General features: G+C 41.7%; 1 protein-coding gene across 1 annotated transcript; it reads right to left on the bottom strand.

Moving 5' to 3' along the window:
- Positions 1-9,093: 9,093 nt before the first annotated feature.
- LOC131230367 (cytochrome P450 709B1-like) lies at positions 9,094-17,036 on the bottom strand. The gene is made up of 5 exons (XM_058226256.1): positions 16,730-17,036; positions 13,206-13,429; positions 11,557-11,807; positions 10,001-10,388; positions 9,094-9,819 (listed from the first exon to the last, which is right to left on the bottom strand). The coding sequence occupies exons 1-5, from the start codon at positions 17,001-17,003 to the stop codon at positions 9,388-9,390; spliced, it is 1,569 nt and encodes a 522-aa protein (XP_058082239.1). The 5' UTR covers positions 17,004-17,036; the 3' UTR covers positions 9,094-9,387.
- Between the last annotated feature and the right edge of the window lie 234 nt (positions 17,037-17,270).

The raw sequence follows: 17,270 nt of genomic DNA on the forward strand, positions 1-17,270 counted from the left end.
GATGCGTGCGGTGATGTTAGGTTGTAACAGCGTGGAGCTTGGAGCATGTAGTTGACTTCTGGAGCATTAATTTTGACATATGTATTTCCCTATCAACATTGTATTCAAATGTTTATGTTAGTGGATATGTGATGATATTGTTGCTTTTGTGATTTGGGTATACTTGTGGGTATACTTATTACAAGTTAAATGTACATTGGAAAATCCTCCTTGTATGATCCTAGGATCAGCATCTGGCGTATGGACTCTAGGAGCCGAGAATGGGGTACTACAAATGCTGTCGGCATCGAATTCAACGATCGAAATTTTATGAGCCTAGTCTTCGAGTTTGGGGCGTGACAGATTACGTACAGGTTCCAGTCCCTTAGGATTCGACCTCGGTCTCACCGCGTTTATTACTACATCATAACCCTATACTTGGGAAGTGAACAAAGCCGTTAACACAGCTTACTATTTGGTGAACTGGTCTCCTTTTACATCAATTAAATTTAAAATTTCAGAGAAAGTATGGAGTGGTCATAAGGTCGACTACTCAGATTTGCGCATATTTGGTTATGAAGCTTACTCTTATGTACTGTCAGTTGAGAGAGATAAGCTAGACCCTAAAGTCAAAAAGTATATTTTTGTTAACTATGGTGTTGGTGTGAAAGATTACAAGTTATTCGACAAGATCATACACAAGGTCATCACTAGCCGTGACATCAGATTCGATGAAAGCTCTCTATTCTACAAGAATGATTAAGAGAAGCAAGAGGAACCGAAAAGGTTGATCATAGATATCCAGATTGACACAGATGATATTCAGGCAGAGACAGATGCGCAGATAAAGGTATAGGATTAAGTGGAGCAGCTACCTGTGAGAACAAACCCACCACGTAATCACAGGTTATAAGCAAGATATAAGGACGACTCTAATATTACATATGCCCTCGTTACAGATGAGGGGGACTCGTTTACTATTTAAGAGGCTCTCAGTGAGCCTGATGCAGAAAAGTGGAAGGTGGCTATGAACGATAAGTTTGACTCATTGCACAAAAATCACACGTGAGAGCTGGTGGAGCTTCCAGTAGGTCCAAAAATGAACGAATGCAAGTGATTATTCAAAAGAAAATAGGATAGATACAAAGCTAAATTGGTAACGAAGGGCTATGCTCAGAGAGAATGAATCGACTTCACAGATATATTTGCGCCGGTGGTTAAGTAGGTGTCTATTAGATTTGTGTTAGCGCTAATTGCCTAATATGATCTCGAGCTGGAACAAATGGATGTCAAGACTGTGTTCCTGCACGGGGAGTTAGAAGAGTAGATCTACATGAAGCAACCAGAGGGCTACAAAATTAAAGGGGCAAAAAATAAATTTTGCAGGTTAATGAGGTCGTCGTATGGTCTGAAACAGTCGCCTAGGCAATGGTATAAAAAATTTGATTCTTTTATGTTGAGTTAGAAATTTACTCGGAGTGAATACGATCACAGTGTCTATTATAAGACACTGAATGATGGCGGATTCATCATCTTAATATTATATATTAATGATATGTTGATCGCCAGTCATTATATGTCTAAAATCAACGTACTGAAGACTCAGTTATCAGGGATATTCGAGATGAAAGATCTGAGGGCTACAAAGAGGGTTCTCGGCATAGATATTCATAAAGACAGGAAGAGGAACAGGCTTTGGTTATCACAGGGAGAATACCTTGAAAAGGTATTGATCAAGTATGAGATGGATCAAGCAAAGTCGGTGAGCTCGTTCTCTATCCGGCTCACTTCAAGCTTTCCTCAAAACAATGTCTAAATCAAATGAGAAAAAACAAGTTATGTCTCATGTGCCTTATTCGAATGCGGTTGGCAGTTTAATGTATGTCATGGTCTGTATAAGACCAGATATTTTACAAGCAGTCGGTGTTGTGAGCAAATACATGTCAAACCCCGATAAACAACATTGGGAAGCGGTGAAACGGCTATTTCGATACATTCGAAGTACAAAAGTGACGCAGGGATGAACATGATGAGGATAACTACTCCAAATCCACGGAGCTTCTCTGGACTCCTCACAGAGATTTCTCGAATCCACGAGGAAAGAAAGCAGAAAATAGAAATAAATTCTAATAAATTCGAAATTGATTAATTGATGAATAAAAACGAGTTCACAACCCTTTAAATAGGGGTACCAAGCAATGGGAAAGAAATCAGAATCAAACTACAACTCAAACTCTTAGAATCCGCGACTTACTATAAATAGTAAACTTACTATTTATAGACGGTCGTGATGTCTACTAGTGCGCAAGGTTTTCGGCCAAAAATAGTAAGTGTCCTATTTGGCTTCACCAAACCGTTCTCCTAATTATTCTAAGCTCTTTTCACGTTGGGCGCAACTCCTAAAGCCCGACGGATGAAGAGTTACAATCAAACTAAAACTTACTATTTATAGTAAAAGCGAAATTAAAACGGGGAAACGACCATCGATCCAGGGGTTTTTCGCAATTCCGGGCTGCGCAACCCGGCGTAGCAGGGTTGGTTGGCTTCAGAGTGGCTCGTTCTACCCCAAAATCATATATTTTACGTCGATAACTCATTAGGATTGCAAGATACGCCCGATTTAAGGTTCGATGGTCCGGATCACTTCGGTCGTCGACGGCCTTTTTCGATCCATCTTGGCCATGTAATCGTCGCGACCTGCTCTACATCAGTCTCCTCCACTTCAAAAGAACTCGTCCTCGAGTTCTCGTCATGCTCTGGTTCATGATACTCGGTTAGGTCCATGACATTAAAAGTCCGTGAGATGGCCATGTCATCTGGGAGATCAACAACATAAGCGTTGTCATTGATCTTTCGGATGATTGGTACCGATCCAATCTTCTTATTTTTCAACTTGTTGTACGTCCCGGTCGGAAATCTCTCTTTGCGCAAATGGACCATAACGCGGTCGCCTACCTCGAACACTTTTTGTCGCCGATGCTTGTCCGCTTGTTCCTTGTACTTCTCGTTCGAGGCATGTAACTTGGTCCGCACTTACGCATGGATGCCCATGATCTTGTCGCCATATGGGCACTGCTGCAATGCTCGTGCACAGGTGCTTGGGTGCAGAGGACCAAGTCAAGTATGTGGCGAGGCACTCGTCCGTAGATAATCTGGAATGGTGATCTCCCTGTCGAGCAATTCACCATGTTGTTGAATGCAAAACTCTGCTTGAGACAAGGACAAATCCCACTACTTCGGTTTTTTCCCTGAAAGACAGAGAAAGAGGTTTCCCAATGTGTGATTCACAACTTTGGTCTGCCCATCAGTCTGTGGGTAGTAAGCACTGTTAAATTGAAGTCGTGTATCGAATCGATTCCATAAAGTCCGCCAAAAGTGGCTAATGAATTTCGTGTCACGATTGAAAGTAATGGTCTTGGGGACCCCGTGTAGCCGAACGACCTCCCTGAAAAATAAATTCGCCACGTGTGTTGCATCGAAGGTCTTCTTGCAGGGGATAAAGTGCACCATCTTTGAGAAACGATCTACCACCACGAACACCGAATACATGCCGCGTTGTGTTCGTGGGAGACCAAGCACGAAGTCCATTGATAAATCCTCCCAAGGACCGTCAGGCACAGGTAACGGGGTGTAGAGGCTCGTATTCTAAGATTGCCCCTTAGAGGTCTGACGAACATGACAACGTTGTACGATTTTTCCCACATCACGTACTAACCGCGGCCAGTAATACCGCTCTTCCACAAGAGCTCGCGTCTTGTCTCGCCCGTGTGTCCACCAAGGCCACCTCCATGTAGCTCTGAATAATCTGCTCCCTCGAGAGAACTTTGGGGGATGCACAATCGATTCCCTTTGAAGAGAAAATCGTCTCGCATATGTAGGTCACCGGGTGACCTTCTTGACACTTCATCCAAGAATCTTTGAAGTCCTCATCCTCGGCATACACTCCTTGAGACAGAGGCCGACTACCTCGTTGCTCATTGTTACTAGTAGTGATGCATGACGGCTAAGTGCATCACCACCTTATTCTCACGCTCGACTTGTGCTTGTAACGAATGTGAATTCTGTAAAAACGCAACCCATCTAAAGCATGCACACGATTCACGTTAGTCCGACTATTAATAAACTTTAATGCTTGATGGTCGATGTACAAAACAAACTCTCTTTGAATCGAGATAATGCCGCCAATGTCGCGGTGCCTGAAAACTACGGACAACTCAAGCTCATAAGTCGACCACTTCTTTCGGGCTTTGATGATCTGTAGAAGGCTACCAGTCTACCTTCCTGTGATAATACTCCTCCAATTCCGACATATGAAGCGTCACACTCAACCTCAAACAATTTGTCAAAATTAGGAAGCACCAAGACCGGTGTTGTAGACAAACGATGCTTGATCTCATGAAAGCTCTTGTTAGCTTTATCGGTCCACTAGAACGGTCCTTTTTTCATGCAATCTGTTATAGGCGCGATTATGGTGCTAAAATCTCGCACAAATCGACAATCGAAAGTCGCCAACCTGTGAAAACTCCTCACCTCATGAATGTTTGTCGGGATTGGTCATTCCCTAATAGCTCGCACCGTTTCATTGTCCACACGAATACCTGTGGACATTACAACAAATCCTAGAAACAATAGGCTATCAGTTAAAAAATTACACTTCTTCAAGTTAAGGTACAACTTGTTAATTTGTAGGACCTACAGCACCTGCCTGAGATGTTTCCTATGCTCCGCCTCATCCTGGCTATATATCAATATGTCATCAAAATATACTACCACAAATCGGTCAGTGAACGGTTTTAGAACTTAATTCATCAAACGCATAAAAGTACTTGGTGCGTTCGATAGGCCGAAGGGCATGACCAGCCACTCATACAACCCTTCCTTAGTCTTGAATGCCGTTTTTTACTCATCACCCGGTCGAATACGAATCTGATGGTACCCGCTCCTTAGATCTAGTTTAGAGAACACCTTGGCCCCTTCTAGCATATCGAGCATGTCGTCCAACCGTGGTATTGGGAAACGATACTTGATAGTAATTTTGTTGATTGCCCGGCTATCGACACACATGCTCCAGCTTCCATCTTTTTTTAGCATTAATAATGGTGGTACGACACATGGGCTCATGCTCTCTCTCAAGAGACCCTTACGGATCAATTCCTCCACTTGCCCCTGAAGTATCTCACACTCCTTCGGACTCATTCGATAATGAGGGCGATTGGGCGGACTTCCAGGACGAGGTCTATGTGATGTTGGATGTCCCTCATGGGGGCAATCCATCGAGTAAACTCAGGCCGGACTTCTTTGAATTCGTTTAAGTCTTAAACTTGGAGGGATGTTTGAGGGTTCCTCTTCCTCGCCCTTCACCACTACAGCGTATACCTCGCCGGTTTCCTTGGATTCCTCTATAAAATATCGAATGGTCAAGAGGAAACTCTCCTCCACTTTAGAGGCTTCAAGGTGGTTCTCTGGTGCCATAAGGGCAATGATTATTTTTCGACTATCCTTGACGAATACGTAAACATTATCTCGTCCCCAATAGGTCGTATTACAGTCCGACTGTCAGGGTCGACCGAGTAACATATGACAAGCTTCCATATCGACCACGTTACAAAGTATTTTATCCTTATAATTTTTGCCAATTGAAAATGAGATAGTGCATTGTTCAGTTACCTTGGTCTCATTCACCTTTTTTATCCAATCAATTGAGTACGGAGAAGGATGTTTCATCATCGGTAGCCGCAACTTGTCCACCATCACTCTCGAGACGATGTTCTCGCTACTACCACTGTCTATGATTACATCACAGACCTTTCCATTGATGGTGCACAGAGTACGAAATATATTGTGTCGTTGTGGATGTAATTACTTTTGTGGGGCATACAGTAATCGCCTCACAACTAGAAATTTACCATGTTCCTTGCCCGTCATTTCATCGCCACCTGCTATTTCTTTAGTGATTTGTTCATGTTCATCAAAGCGATGGTCTTCTTCTACGGCCTCATCTTCAGTGCCCCCTTCGTTTATAGTCAAGTGTGCTGCGGGACGTTGAGGACAAGTGTTTGATAAGTGGCCTGGTTGGCCACAGCGGTAACAATTATTCGACCTTGGCCGAGCATAAGGATTTGGAATCCTACTCAGACCCGCTGTTGTGGGTGCTGCACGTTGAGGTCTGGATGAGTCGCTCCCAGTATCACGGTTTACAGTTGTAGGAAGTTGAGGTACTGGGTCTTTTCCTCGTGGCAGCACTGGATCCTGCGTGGGACCCGTCATGGGGGTCGAGTTGAAGGATATGGACGAGCAGGAGCTCTTGCAAGTTGTGTTTCTGCCCTACCCGCCAATTGAACTGCTTCATCCACAGTCCCGACTGGGTACATCTGAACTTGGTCCTGAATTGTCGGTCGCAACCCACCTATAAATCGTGCCACCTTCTGTGACTCAGATTCTGACAGATCGTTTCGTGTAGCCAGCCATTGTGTAATCTGTGACTGTTCGATTTCCTTGCTGCAATTTTGATATTGTTTGGAATAATATCTGCTCATAATCACCGGGAGAAATCGAGATCGAAGAAGACGTCTCATCCGGGCCATGATGAGATGGGCGCCTTGTTCGCGAGCTCGTGAGAGTTGTAATTGTTCCCACCATGCGGAACACCCGATTTTAATTTAAACGCTACCAATTTTACCCTTTTATGATCCGCACGTCCATGTAATCAAAATATCTCTCTACTTGTAGCCAATCGAGAAAATCTTCTATACGAAATAAACCGTTAAAACTAGGAAGTTCAGCCTTACCTCGATAGTCTCTTTCAGCACGATCTAGACGATCACCTCCATGGATTGGTCGTCGCGCAAAACCCTCATTAAGGTCCTCGTCGCTAGAACTTGAATCATCTGGTGTAGCCCTACGGTTTGCCACTGGTAGTGCTCTACGAAAATCGGGGTTGTGTCGTACCGCGACCATGGGTGGTGGAGCCACCACGGGTGGTGGAGCACCGCCTAGGGCTCGGGGCGGAAGTAGCGCATCCGCAAGACGGTCGAGAGTTGCCTGCAGCCCTTGCATGGTCAACTGACTCTCCCGGTGGAAAGCTTCCATTCTTTCCGAAAGATAACGAATCCCTGGATCACCGTCCACAGGATTTTGATTCATACCTTCGTTGTTTGCCATCGGCCCGAGGGGAATCCTCGCTTTGATACCAATTGACGCAGGGATGAACGTGATGAGGATAACTACTCCGAATCCACGGAGCTTCTCTGGACTCCTCACAGAGATTTCTCGAATCCACGAGGAAAGAAAGCAGAAAATAGAAATAAATTCTAATAAATTCGAAATTGATTAATTGATGAATAAAAACGAGTTCACAACCCTTTAAATAGGGGTACCAAGCAATGGGAAAGAAATCAGAATCAAACTACAACTCAAACTCTTAGAATCCGCGACTTACTATAAATAGTAAACTTACTATTTATAGACGGTCGTGATGTCTACTAGTGCGCAAGGTTTTCGGCCAAAAATAGTAAGTGTCCTATTTGGCTTCACCAAACCGTTCTCCTAATTATTCTAAGCTCTTTTCACGTTGGGCGCAACTCCTAAAGCCCGACGGATGAAGAGTTATAATCAAACTAAAACTTACTATTTATAGTAAAAGCGAAATTAAAACGGGGAAACGACCATCGATCCAGGGGTTTTTCGCAATTCCGGGCTGCGCAACCCGGCGTAGCAGGGTTGGTTGGCTTCAGTAGCTCGTTCTACCCCAAAATCATATATTTTACGTCAGATAACTCATTCCGGATTGCAAGATACGCCCGATTTAAGGTTCGATGGTCCGGATCACTTCTGTCGTCGACCGGGCCTTTTCTGATCCATCTTGGCCATGTAACTGTCCGCGACCTGCTCTACATCAAAAAGACTACGTCTTAACTTTTGAGAAGACAGGGGCAAAGTTGGTCAGGTATGTGGATTCAGACTACGCAGGTAGTGTGGATTCCAGAAAGTCTACTTTAAGATACTCATTTGTACTAACAGGTGGAGCAATTACTTGGATATCGAAGCTTCAGTCTGTGATGACTCTTTCCACGACCAGTGTATACGAGAAGCATTGATTGAAGCTACGATGCGACGCAGAGATAAGAGAAGAGGGTAAGAAGATACACATTTGAAGATTGAAGACATAGTGGATATTGTTGTTAAAAAAGATGTCTTAAAACTCGGTCCGCGATGCTTAACCACTGGTCGAAGCCCCGCTTCAACTAGTCGAAGGTTACGCAGACTGCGTGCGGACTACATAAAATTGAGGCAGTTTTCGGACTATTCCAAAGTCGGTGCATAAGTGGGGTTTCCTAAAGTATAAATAGGGGTCCCTAGGGCCTTTCTAATATATTTTAAGGCTTCCTAAAGGTATTCCAAAGGTTTCTAAAAGGGTTATAAGGTTTTCAAAGGGTGTAGCAAGGGTTTGATTCGAGGTTGTTCGAATCGGGTAAGTCCTCTCTCTTTATAATTTCTATTTTCATATTGAAGATCTGTTGCTTTGTGTCGTGGTTTTTTCCGAAAGGTTTTCCACGTTAAATATTTGTATTCTCTTGTATTTGCTTGGTGCTCTTGGATTGCTCTTCTAGATCCAAATCTGTGTGATTCTGCAGACTAAATCCCAACAGTAATCTCATGTAACATTCATAATTAAGTAGGCACCACAATATTAATCCATGCATTGAGTAAATATCCAAACTAAACATCCAAACATGTCCAAATATTGCCCATAGGGTTTATACAAACTGAAGAACTCAAACTAACAAAATGTTGAAAAACAACTACTAAGGTCTCTCAGCATGAAAAGAAACTAAAATCAGATGCATAGTCTTTAGCTGCGAGATTGTTGAGCTCCTTTTGGGACAAATAAGGCCACTGAATCGTTATCCCACTCCACATTTGCATTTATATATTCATCATCTACATTACATGTTGGTGCAATTGCACATAGCATCCATGAGTGGTCATCTCAATGAGAAATACCCCCAAGATTTATCAAACGCCATAATAGCCGGGCATAGTTTGTAATGAAAAACATATTACACAATTAAAAGAAAAATCAGCCACCACATTTTGATATCATGTAAAAATAAAGAAAAGAAGAGGATAACATGTATATTTTCTTCTCCTCTACAATCTTTTATTTATATTGATAATTAGCGACAAGTGATTATATCCTCACTCAATAAAATAAAATAAAATAATATTCACTATTATCTCCGAGGACATGGTGCTCCATATGACCACTACATAAATATGCACTCTTACACTTAAATATATCGCAACTTACATACAGTAAAGACTGTAATAACAACCATTAACATGAACAGAAGCCCGCCTTATTGATTGGAGATTAACGTAATACTCTCAGAAACATACATATTTGTTTTACTCACGAAGAGGTTGTAGGAAGATGGGAAGGCCAAACTGTGGCTGCAGAGTAAGTTTTTCCACTGGCGCATGCTGATATTGAGGAGAGAGGGTGAAAGTAAACCTCTGAAGGATCATGGCAACCACCATCTTTGCTTCCATCATTGCAAAGTTCTGCCCGATGCATGCTCTTGGGCCTACAGAGAATGCCAGCAGAGCATTCGGATGCTTCGCTGCCCTTGCGATCCCATCTGCAAATCTTTTTGGTTTGAACTCGTTTGCATCCTCGCCCCAGAACTTCTTGCTCCTCTGAATCATCAGCACTGGAATTGCTATTTCGCTGTCCTTTGGGATCGAAACATCCCCCAACTTTGTATCTCTAGAAGCCATTCTCGTCAATAAGATTGCTGGGGGATACAACCTCAAGGTTTCTAGAAGAACCATGTTCACCTAAAAAATATTCACCGTTGTTCTTAATGCAAAATAAAAGCATCATCCAAAGTATGTAATTTGTGAATTATATAGATATTAGTCTTCATTCATTTGTTCTTTGATATGAAAGAAAAGAGAATTGTATGTGAGGAAGAAACTGAATATTAAAAAGTAGAGGAAGAAACTGATAGGTCCTTACCAATTTCAGCTTGCTGAGCTTGTCAGAATCCGGGATTTCCGTGCCACATTCCCTCAACACTTCTTCTCTGAGGCTTTCCTGCCACTCACTGTGTAAGCTTAATGCAAACATAGTCCAAGTTAGTAAGTGAGATGTGGTCTCATGGCCTGCGAAGAAGAACGTCTTGCACTCATCTATTATCTCATCCATGTCCAGCTGAATGCCTTGCTTTCTGCCAGATTCGGCCATCAACGTTCCCAACAACAATCCAAGTAGGTCATCTCCATATCTGGAATCTGAGTGTCTTTCGTCCTCTGAATTCAGTTTACTCTCTATGATACGCTTAAGAGTATTCTTTGCTCTTCTGTTGAGTTTCCATGTTTGAACATTCCACCTAGTAGGAATATATCTACAAATAAAAATATATACATATCAGAAATATATGAAACATTCTTCTAAAACCTAGCAGAATGGGTCATTCAAGACCAAAAAGAGAAAAAGAAGAAGAAGAGAAACATGATAATCCACCCAATTAGGTTTATTATCCATGCAGCCCCAAACACTTATGAAGTTTAAAATATCTTGATTCTACCTGACGATTCAACCAAATATCGATTTAGGTATTTCAAAATTTCACATTGTTGGGGGCCTTACACAAAACCTTAGGGTCTAGCCTCCCAGAACAAACTAGAATTATAGGATAATAAAGCAATGAAATAAATCAAAGCACAAACCACACCACAGAAGAGATTTTTACGTGAAAAACCCTCAAAGAGGTAAAAACCACGGGACCTCGTCCAGATCAACAATCCACTATGAAGTAGAACATTACGGCCTTCTTCACTCACGCAGGAGTCGATAAAGAATAAGAGAAACAAAGAAAACGAAAAGATCTCACCGATTACGAGGACGTAGAAGCGCTGAGATATGGTAAATTATCTCCACGAGTATAGTATCCCTTCCACAAGCTTCCTCTCTCTCTTTCTCTCTCTTTTTCTCACACATTTGATAACCCTAAACCCTTTAGCAAACCCTTGCAAAGCTTTAGAAAACCCTCTTGCATTACCATCTTGCATACCTTAGAAAATCCTAGGGACCTTCTATTTATAGTTTAGGAAACTCTCTTTCGCACCCTTGCGAAAGCCGCCTCAAAATTCCGAATCATGTACAAAATCGGACTCAAATCTAAGTAACTAGGACTGGTCGTGTGTGCTGCAGGACTGGTCAAGTACTGTTCACTCGATTGGTCGAGCATTGTTCAAAAAGCTCGCTGGACTTTGAGTCGAGTGACCCAGGACTGGTCGAGCACTATTCACTTGACCGGTTGAGCAGGCTGTAGGACTAGTCGAGTAGCGCAGGGATTCCACTGTTTGTGGCATCCGAACCGCTCCTCATCTCCTCTGACCTAAGGAGGAAAACCCTATTACACATGACATGGACTCTCCCATTTCAATGGCGCAATCTGCAATATTGGTTTCCTGAGAGGTTTATGACACCACGATGGTTGTTTCATTTCAAGTTGTTCGAAAAAAGAGAGATTTTAATTAACTAAAAGAGATTCGAAGTGAGGTAATTACTGGCTGCCGGGGATGAAGATATTGTTACTGGAAGCTGCCGCCCGTTGCAAAAGCTCCTTTTGAACTTCAAAGACTTCTTTCCCTTCAATGAAACTACTTCCAAAAGCAGTTTGGGAAATTACATCTGCAGTAAGCTGTTGAAATTCTTCACTCATATCTATTTCTTTATACTTCTCCTTGGTTTGAATAGCTTGCTCTTGCCATTGATCAAGCTTGGATAGTGTGCAAGCTGCCATTGTCTTTGTCATCACCTTTCGAAATCCAATGCCATGGATAAGAAGTTGATTTTAATGCGAGTATGCCTTAAACAAAACAATACAAGAATTGAAACAACATACACACACACACACACACACACACACACACACACACACACATATATATATATATGCACATTCAGTGTTCTCCGTTCTTAGGATAATTCCGTCATATCAAAGTAGATATCTGTTTGACATCTGAACGGTCATGGAACGATATGCCCAATGTCCTAGTGTATGTTTGGATTCATTATCGAATTGAATTGCAATTTATTAGTTGAGTATAATGCAACATCACTAATTTTTGTCATTTTTGGCATGGAACTAATCCATGTCCGGGTCTGACCCATCAGCTGAGGACCCATTTACAAGCCCGGCCCATCTTGCATCTTCTACCAAGAAATAGGGCCGAGGATTGTTTGGGCCTACTAGTCTAACAGTTTGGATAAATCAGGCCGGACTGGGATGAACTTTCACGACTTTATAGAGTGCATTTTTAGGTGGGCTTCAGGTGAGATCATGGTTGGAGGGGTCATCTGTCGATTGCAAAAGGCCCATTCTCAGTTTGATTGGATGATCATTACCATTCAAATGATACCCTCGCCATCAATTTAGAATAGGCCTTCGTTCTTGGGCTTTTTTTCTTTTTTCTTTTTTTTAAGGGAATGGATTTGGTCAGGTCGGGGTAACACAGAGTTCAGTCAGGCCGTGACTGTGGGGCCCACCTTGATGTATGTGTTGTACATCCAATCCGTCTATCCATTTTGAAAGTTGAAATTAAGATATTGTCCCACAAATGAAGCGGATTCAAATATTATTTTTGGGACCATGCCACAAAATAAGCTGGCAAAACTGATGGACAGCGTGGATTCACAACAAATACACCAACGTGGGCCCAGGATCACGGCCTGACCGAACTTGGTGTTACCCCAGACCAAATCCACGCCTGTTGACCATCCAAGCCCTACAATAGGTGGATCCCATTGCATAAAAATTGGGCTGATTCACTCATCATGTGGACCATACATTTCGACAATCGTCCATCTATAAGCTTTGATGAGTGCATTAGCCTGATTTTTTTGCCAGGTGATCTTCCACAATGGGGTCCACTTTGTCTGATATCCTACAAGTCTTCAGAGATCCTGGTGGATGGGATATATCTCACAGATCCGGACAACTAATTAATCAGGCTGGGGAGACTCTGGAATAACAAAAATCAAGATAGTACAGCACATCAAGTGGGCCACACATATACGATAAAATGGACTATTGGAATTTTTTCCAACTACCCATTTTTTCACAGCATCGTCGTCCCGATTTTCAGGCCACAGCTCATGCATGACGTGGACCACCTGATGAATGGCTGGGATTAGAAAAAAAGTGGGTACGTACCTTGAGCTTCTCCATATGGAAAGCTGGGTTGACAACCTTCCGATGCCTGACCCAATCATCACCCTCCACCAGAACCAAACCCTTGCCTAGAATGGCAGCTAAGGAAGGGCGAGCCTTTGCCTTGGTGTAGAAACCGGACTTGTTTGATAACACTTCCTTGGCTAACTCTGGCTCGGTTATGCACACCCGGGGCCGGGTCCCAAACCAATACAGGAACATATCTCCTGTTCACCCCATCACATCACATTACAGTCGTTTACAAAAGCAGCATCATTATATAAAAATAATATTAATATAAAAAGTTGGCAGAAGTTCAAAATGAAATGAAATGTTAATTCCTTACAGTATATAAGATTTTATATAATTCATATAAATCATTGCTTATTTCAGGATTGGCCCCTGATGTAGAGTGGATCGTGGACAGTTTCATGGCCAAGATGGCTCAGAAAAGGCCCGGTCGACGATAGAAGTAATCCAGGCCGTCGGACCTTAGATCGGGTGTATCTCACAATGCGTAATGAGTTATCGGGCGTAAAATATATGATTTTAGGGTAGAACGAGTTACTTTAGCCAACCAACCCCGCTATGCCGGGTTGCGCAGGCCGGATTTGTGAAATACTCTTAGATCGACGGTAGTTTCCCTGTTTTAATTTCGTTTTTATTATAAATAGTTAGTTTTAGTTTGATTATAACTCTTCATCCGTCAGGCTTTAGGAGTTGCGTCCAACGGGAAAAGAACTTAGAATAATTAGGAGAACAGTATGGTAAAGCCAAATAAGACACTTATTATTTTTGGCTGAAAACCTTACGCATTAGTAGACATCACAACTATCTATAAATAGTAAGTTTACTATTTATAGTAAGTTGCGAATTTTAGGAGTTTTAGTTGTAGTTTGCTTTTGATTGCTCTCCCATTGTTTGGTATCCCTATTTAAAAGGTTGTAAACTCGTTTATTGGTATTCATTAATCAATTTTGAATTTATTAGAATTTATTTCTATTTTCTGTTTTCTTTCCTCGTTGATTCGAGAAGTCTCTGTGAGGAGTGCAGAGAAGCTCCGTAGATTCAGAGTAGTTATCCTCTTGAGGAAGACGGTGATCAACCTCATCACGTTCATCCCTGTGTCAGCCCCTCAATATTTTTGTAACTCTTTTTTCTCTTTTAATAAATGTTAGGTAGGTCTCCCCGGCCCTCAAACCTTTAAAAGAAAAGGCCTACTTTCACTGTTCTTGCTTTAATATATTTTGTATCCTAGTTGATTAAATGGGCTCATAAGTGTCTTTTCAGTTTATTATCACCAAAGTTTTAAATATCCCTTTGAAAATATATTGACCTAACCCAAAAACCAACGTGATATGTGCATATTGGACTGTATCGGCCTGCATCTACGAAGGTACCGCTTCAGTGGATACATCAGGGATCAACCTGGGTGGGTAGGATCCCTTACCGTGGGGTTCACTGTAATGTATGTGTCTTATATCCGTGCCATCCATGCATTTTGAGAACTTATTTTAGGCATGACCCAAAAAAAATGAAGCAGATCTAAATCTCAGGTAGACCATAATACAGGAAGCAGTGATAATAGAACATTAAAATCTTCTCATGGGGCAAGTTTTGGATCAAGCTGATATTTGTGTAGCCTCTTCATCTTGTTCTTTGTGGCCTTATCAACAGGTTGGATGGCAAATAAACATCCTGATGGCCCCCATGAAGTTTTTAATGGTGGGGATTTAATCACTACTGTTTAATGTTTGTATGGTCCATTTAAGATTTGGATCGGATCCATTTTTTAGATCATGCCTTAAAATGATCTTTCACAATGGATGGACGGTGTGGATGTAAGTAGAATACATCATAGTCAGGCTCCACTGTTAGGGATCCCATGCCACTTTAAGATTTGGTTCATTCGATCTTAGACACTTGATATCCATCAAGTATGATTTAAAACAAATTAATTATTACAATTTAAAGTTAACAATTGAAAACCCTATTAACTAATAAAAAAATATAGAAATACTAATTAGCATTTAAAATACTTGATGGATGGTCTAAACTCCAAGTTAATTAAAGCCATATACTAATGTCTCAAACAAACTAAGTGTATCCTTTGTCAAATAGTGTGGACTTTGACAACCCTGACTTCAAGGTAGCCTCATATAGTGAGCTAAAGAATTACTAATCATAGTCTCTCTATCTGCACATCTTTATATCTAAGTATTTGAAGGAGCTAGTATAACCATAAGTATCTTCAAGTCTAGGTATGATGAGACTCTCTTGCTAATACCTGCAAACAATCCTATTAACGTGAATGATTAAAGGTCCCAAGCCTAGGTACCATCCGTAGTGTTTTTGTAATGTTTATTTTCTATCCAACCTATTGCTCACAAAGTTTTTAATGGTCAATTAGAATCGTTTCCTATGGAAGGGTCATCTTAGATTTGGATCTACTTAATTTTAGAGTTCATGCTTTAAAACGATCAGTAAAAACGGATGAACGGAGTGGGGAACATAAGGATCTACACTTTCGAGTAATGATTTTTAAATACTTGTTTGGTTTGACAACTTTTGTCCACTGAAGATTCAATGAATCTTATAAATTAGCATGACATGATATTGGCTACTTTTTACATCTGAAGATGTAATGATTGTTATAAATTAGTATGATATATATCAACTGAAAATGCTCACACGTAACTCGTTGCATGTCCAATCAGTTGGCAAGTGGGCCCATGGCATTTTTATATGATTTTATCTATACTTGAGCTTCAGGTATGCTTTAATTTTAGGCTAATGGTAAAATGGGCTTGCCAAACATATGGACAGTGTAGATAACACACATACAATGTGGAGAGCCACACATAGTCCAGCCACCATGGCGATGGGCGGTAATCTTGCTATCTGCATCCAAAACATTTGGCATTTTTGCTATCTGTTCCCTACTTAGAAATTAATACAGGCTATTATACCAATTGGATCGGAGTGGTTTACCATGGGTTGCAGATGGCCCAATATCAATCTAATCAGATGATCACCGTCATTCAAATTTTAAATAACTGCTCACAAGAAGGGCAGTTAGACACATTTACCGTCCAAAATTTCATGCAATCCAGGGTTCATTCCTCATATCCAATAGATTTGTTGATATTGGTGGGCCACTTGGCTCCCATCTATTGCACGTGAATAAGGTACGAAATGTTTGCAATGCATCATAGCTCATACAGTAAGTAAGACATTAATTTCAGCACCATTTTTGAAATGGTGCCGACATCCACCGTGTAGATGATATATGGTTGTACGATCATCCAGACCATCCAAATCGCCAACTGGGTTAAGGATAGAGCATAATCCAAAACCACACTTAACAGACGATTGGACGGTTAGGTTTGCATGGTCATTGTAATATTTTAGCTATGCTCCATCTACAATGTATCCTACGATTTGGATGGCCTGGATAGAGGCACCCATGGGCCTTGTGCAAGGAGCAAGGATGATGAGTTAGAGAAGAGAAGGGAGAAGAAAGTCACCATGCAGTGAGAACCATTTGTAGTAGTGAGGCATGACCCTTGGGATGATGTCATGTGAGTGTGTGTCCAGAACCTTCTCATTTGCAAGCTTCTTTAGGCCCTGGATTTCTTTAAGAGAGCCTGATATGAAAGTGTAAGATGGGCCTGTTATCCCTTGTTTCTCAAACCATCTTGTCAAGGCATGAGGCCTCCATACAAGATTTTGGAAGAGCTTCCAAATGCCTGAGAGCAGTGCAAGCACTATCAAAGTCACCCAAAGCATGTCCATGAGCATGAGAGAGAGAGAGAGAGAGAGAGAGGATGTGGAGGAGGTTTGGCAGTACTTATGTGTTGAAGCTCATGCATGGCTTGGACAGTGGTGACGTAAGCAGATGCGTAGGTTGATACGGATGTTTGAGAGAGAGAGAGAGAGAGAGAGGATGTGGAGGAGGTTTGGCAGTACTTATGTGTTGAAGCTCATGCATGGCTTGGACAGTGGTGACGTAAGCAGATGCGTAGGTTGATACGGATGTTTGAGAGAGAGAGAGAGAGAGAGAGAGAG

The sequence above is a fragment of the Magnolia sinica genome, chromosome 17 (genome assembly GCF_029962835.1).
Source record: "Magnolia sinica isolate HGM2019 chromosome 17, MsV1, whole genome shotgun sequence".
Lineage (NCBI taxonomy): Eukaryota > Viridiplantae > Streptophyta > Magnoliopsida > Magnoliales > Magnoliaceae > Magnolia > Magnolia sinica.

Excerpts from the sequence above, each read along its gene's own strand:
- LOC131230367 (XM_058226256.1), bottom strand. The coding sequence starts at position 17,003 with ATGCTCATGGACATGCTTTGGGTGACTTTGATAGTGCTTGCACTGCTC. Across the intron at positions 11,808-13,205 it reads TCCATATGGAGAAGCTCAAG|GTGATGACAAAGACAATGGC; the intron begins GTACGTACCCAC and ends GGATTTCGAAAG. Across the intron at positions 10,389-11,556 it reads ATCTTCATCCCCGGCAGCCA|ATATATTCCTACTAGGTGGA; the intron begins GTAATTACCTCA and ends TTTTATTTGTAG.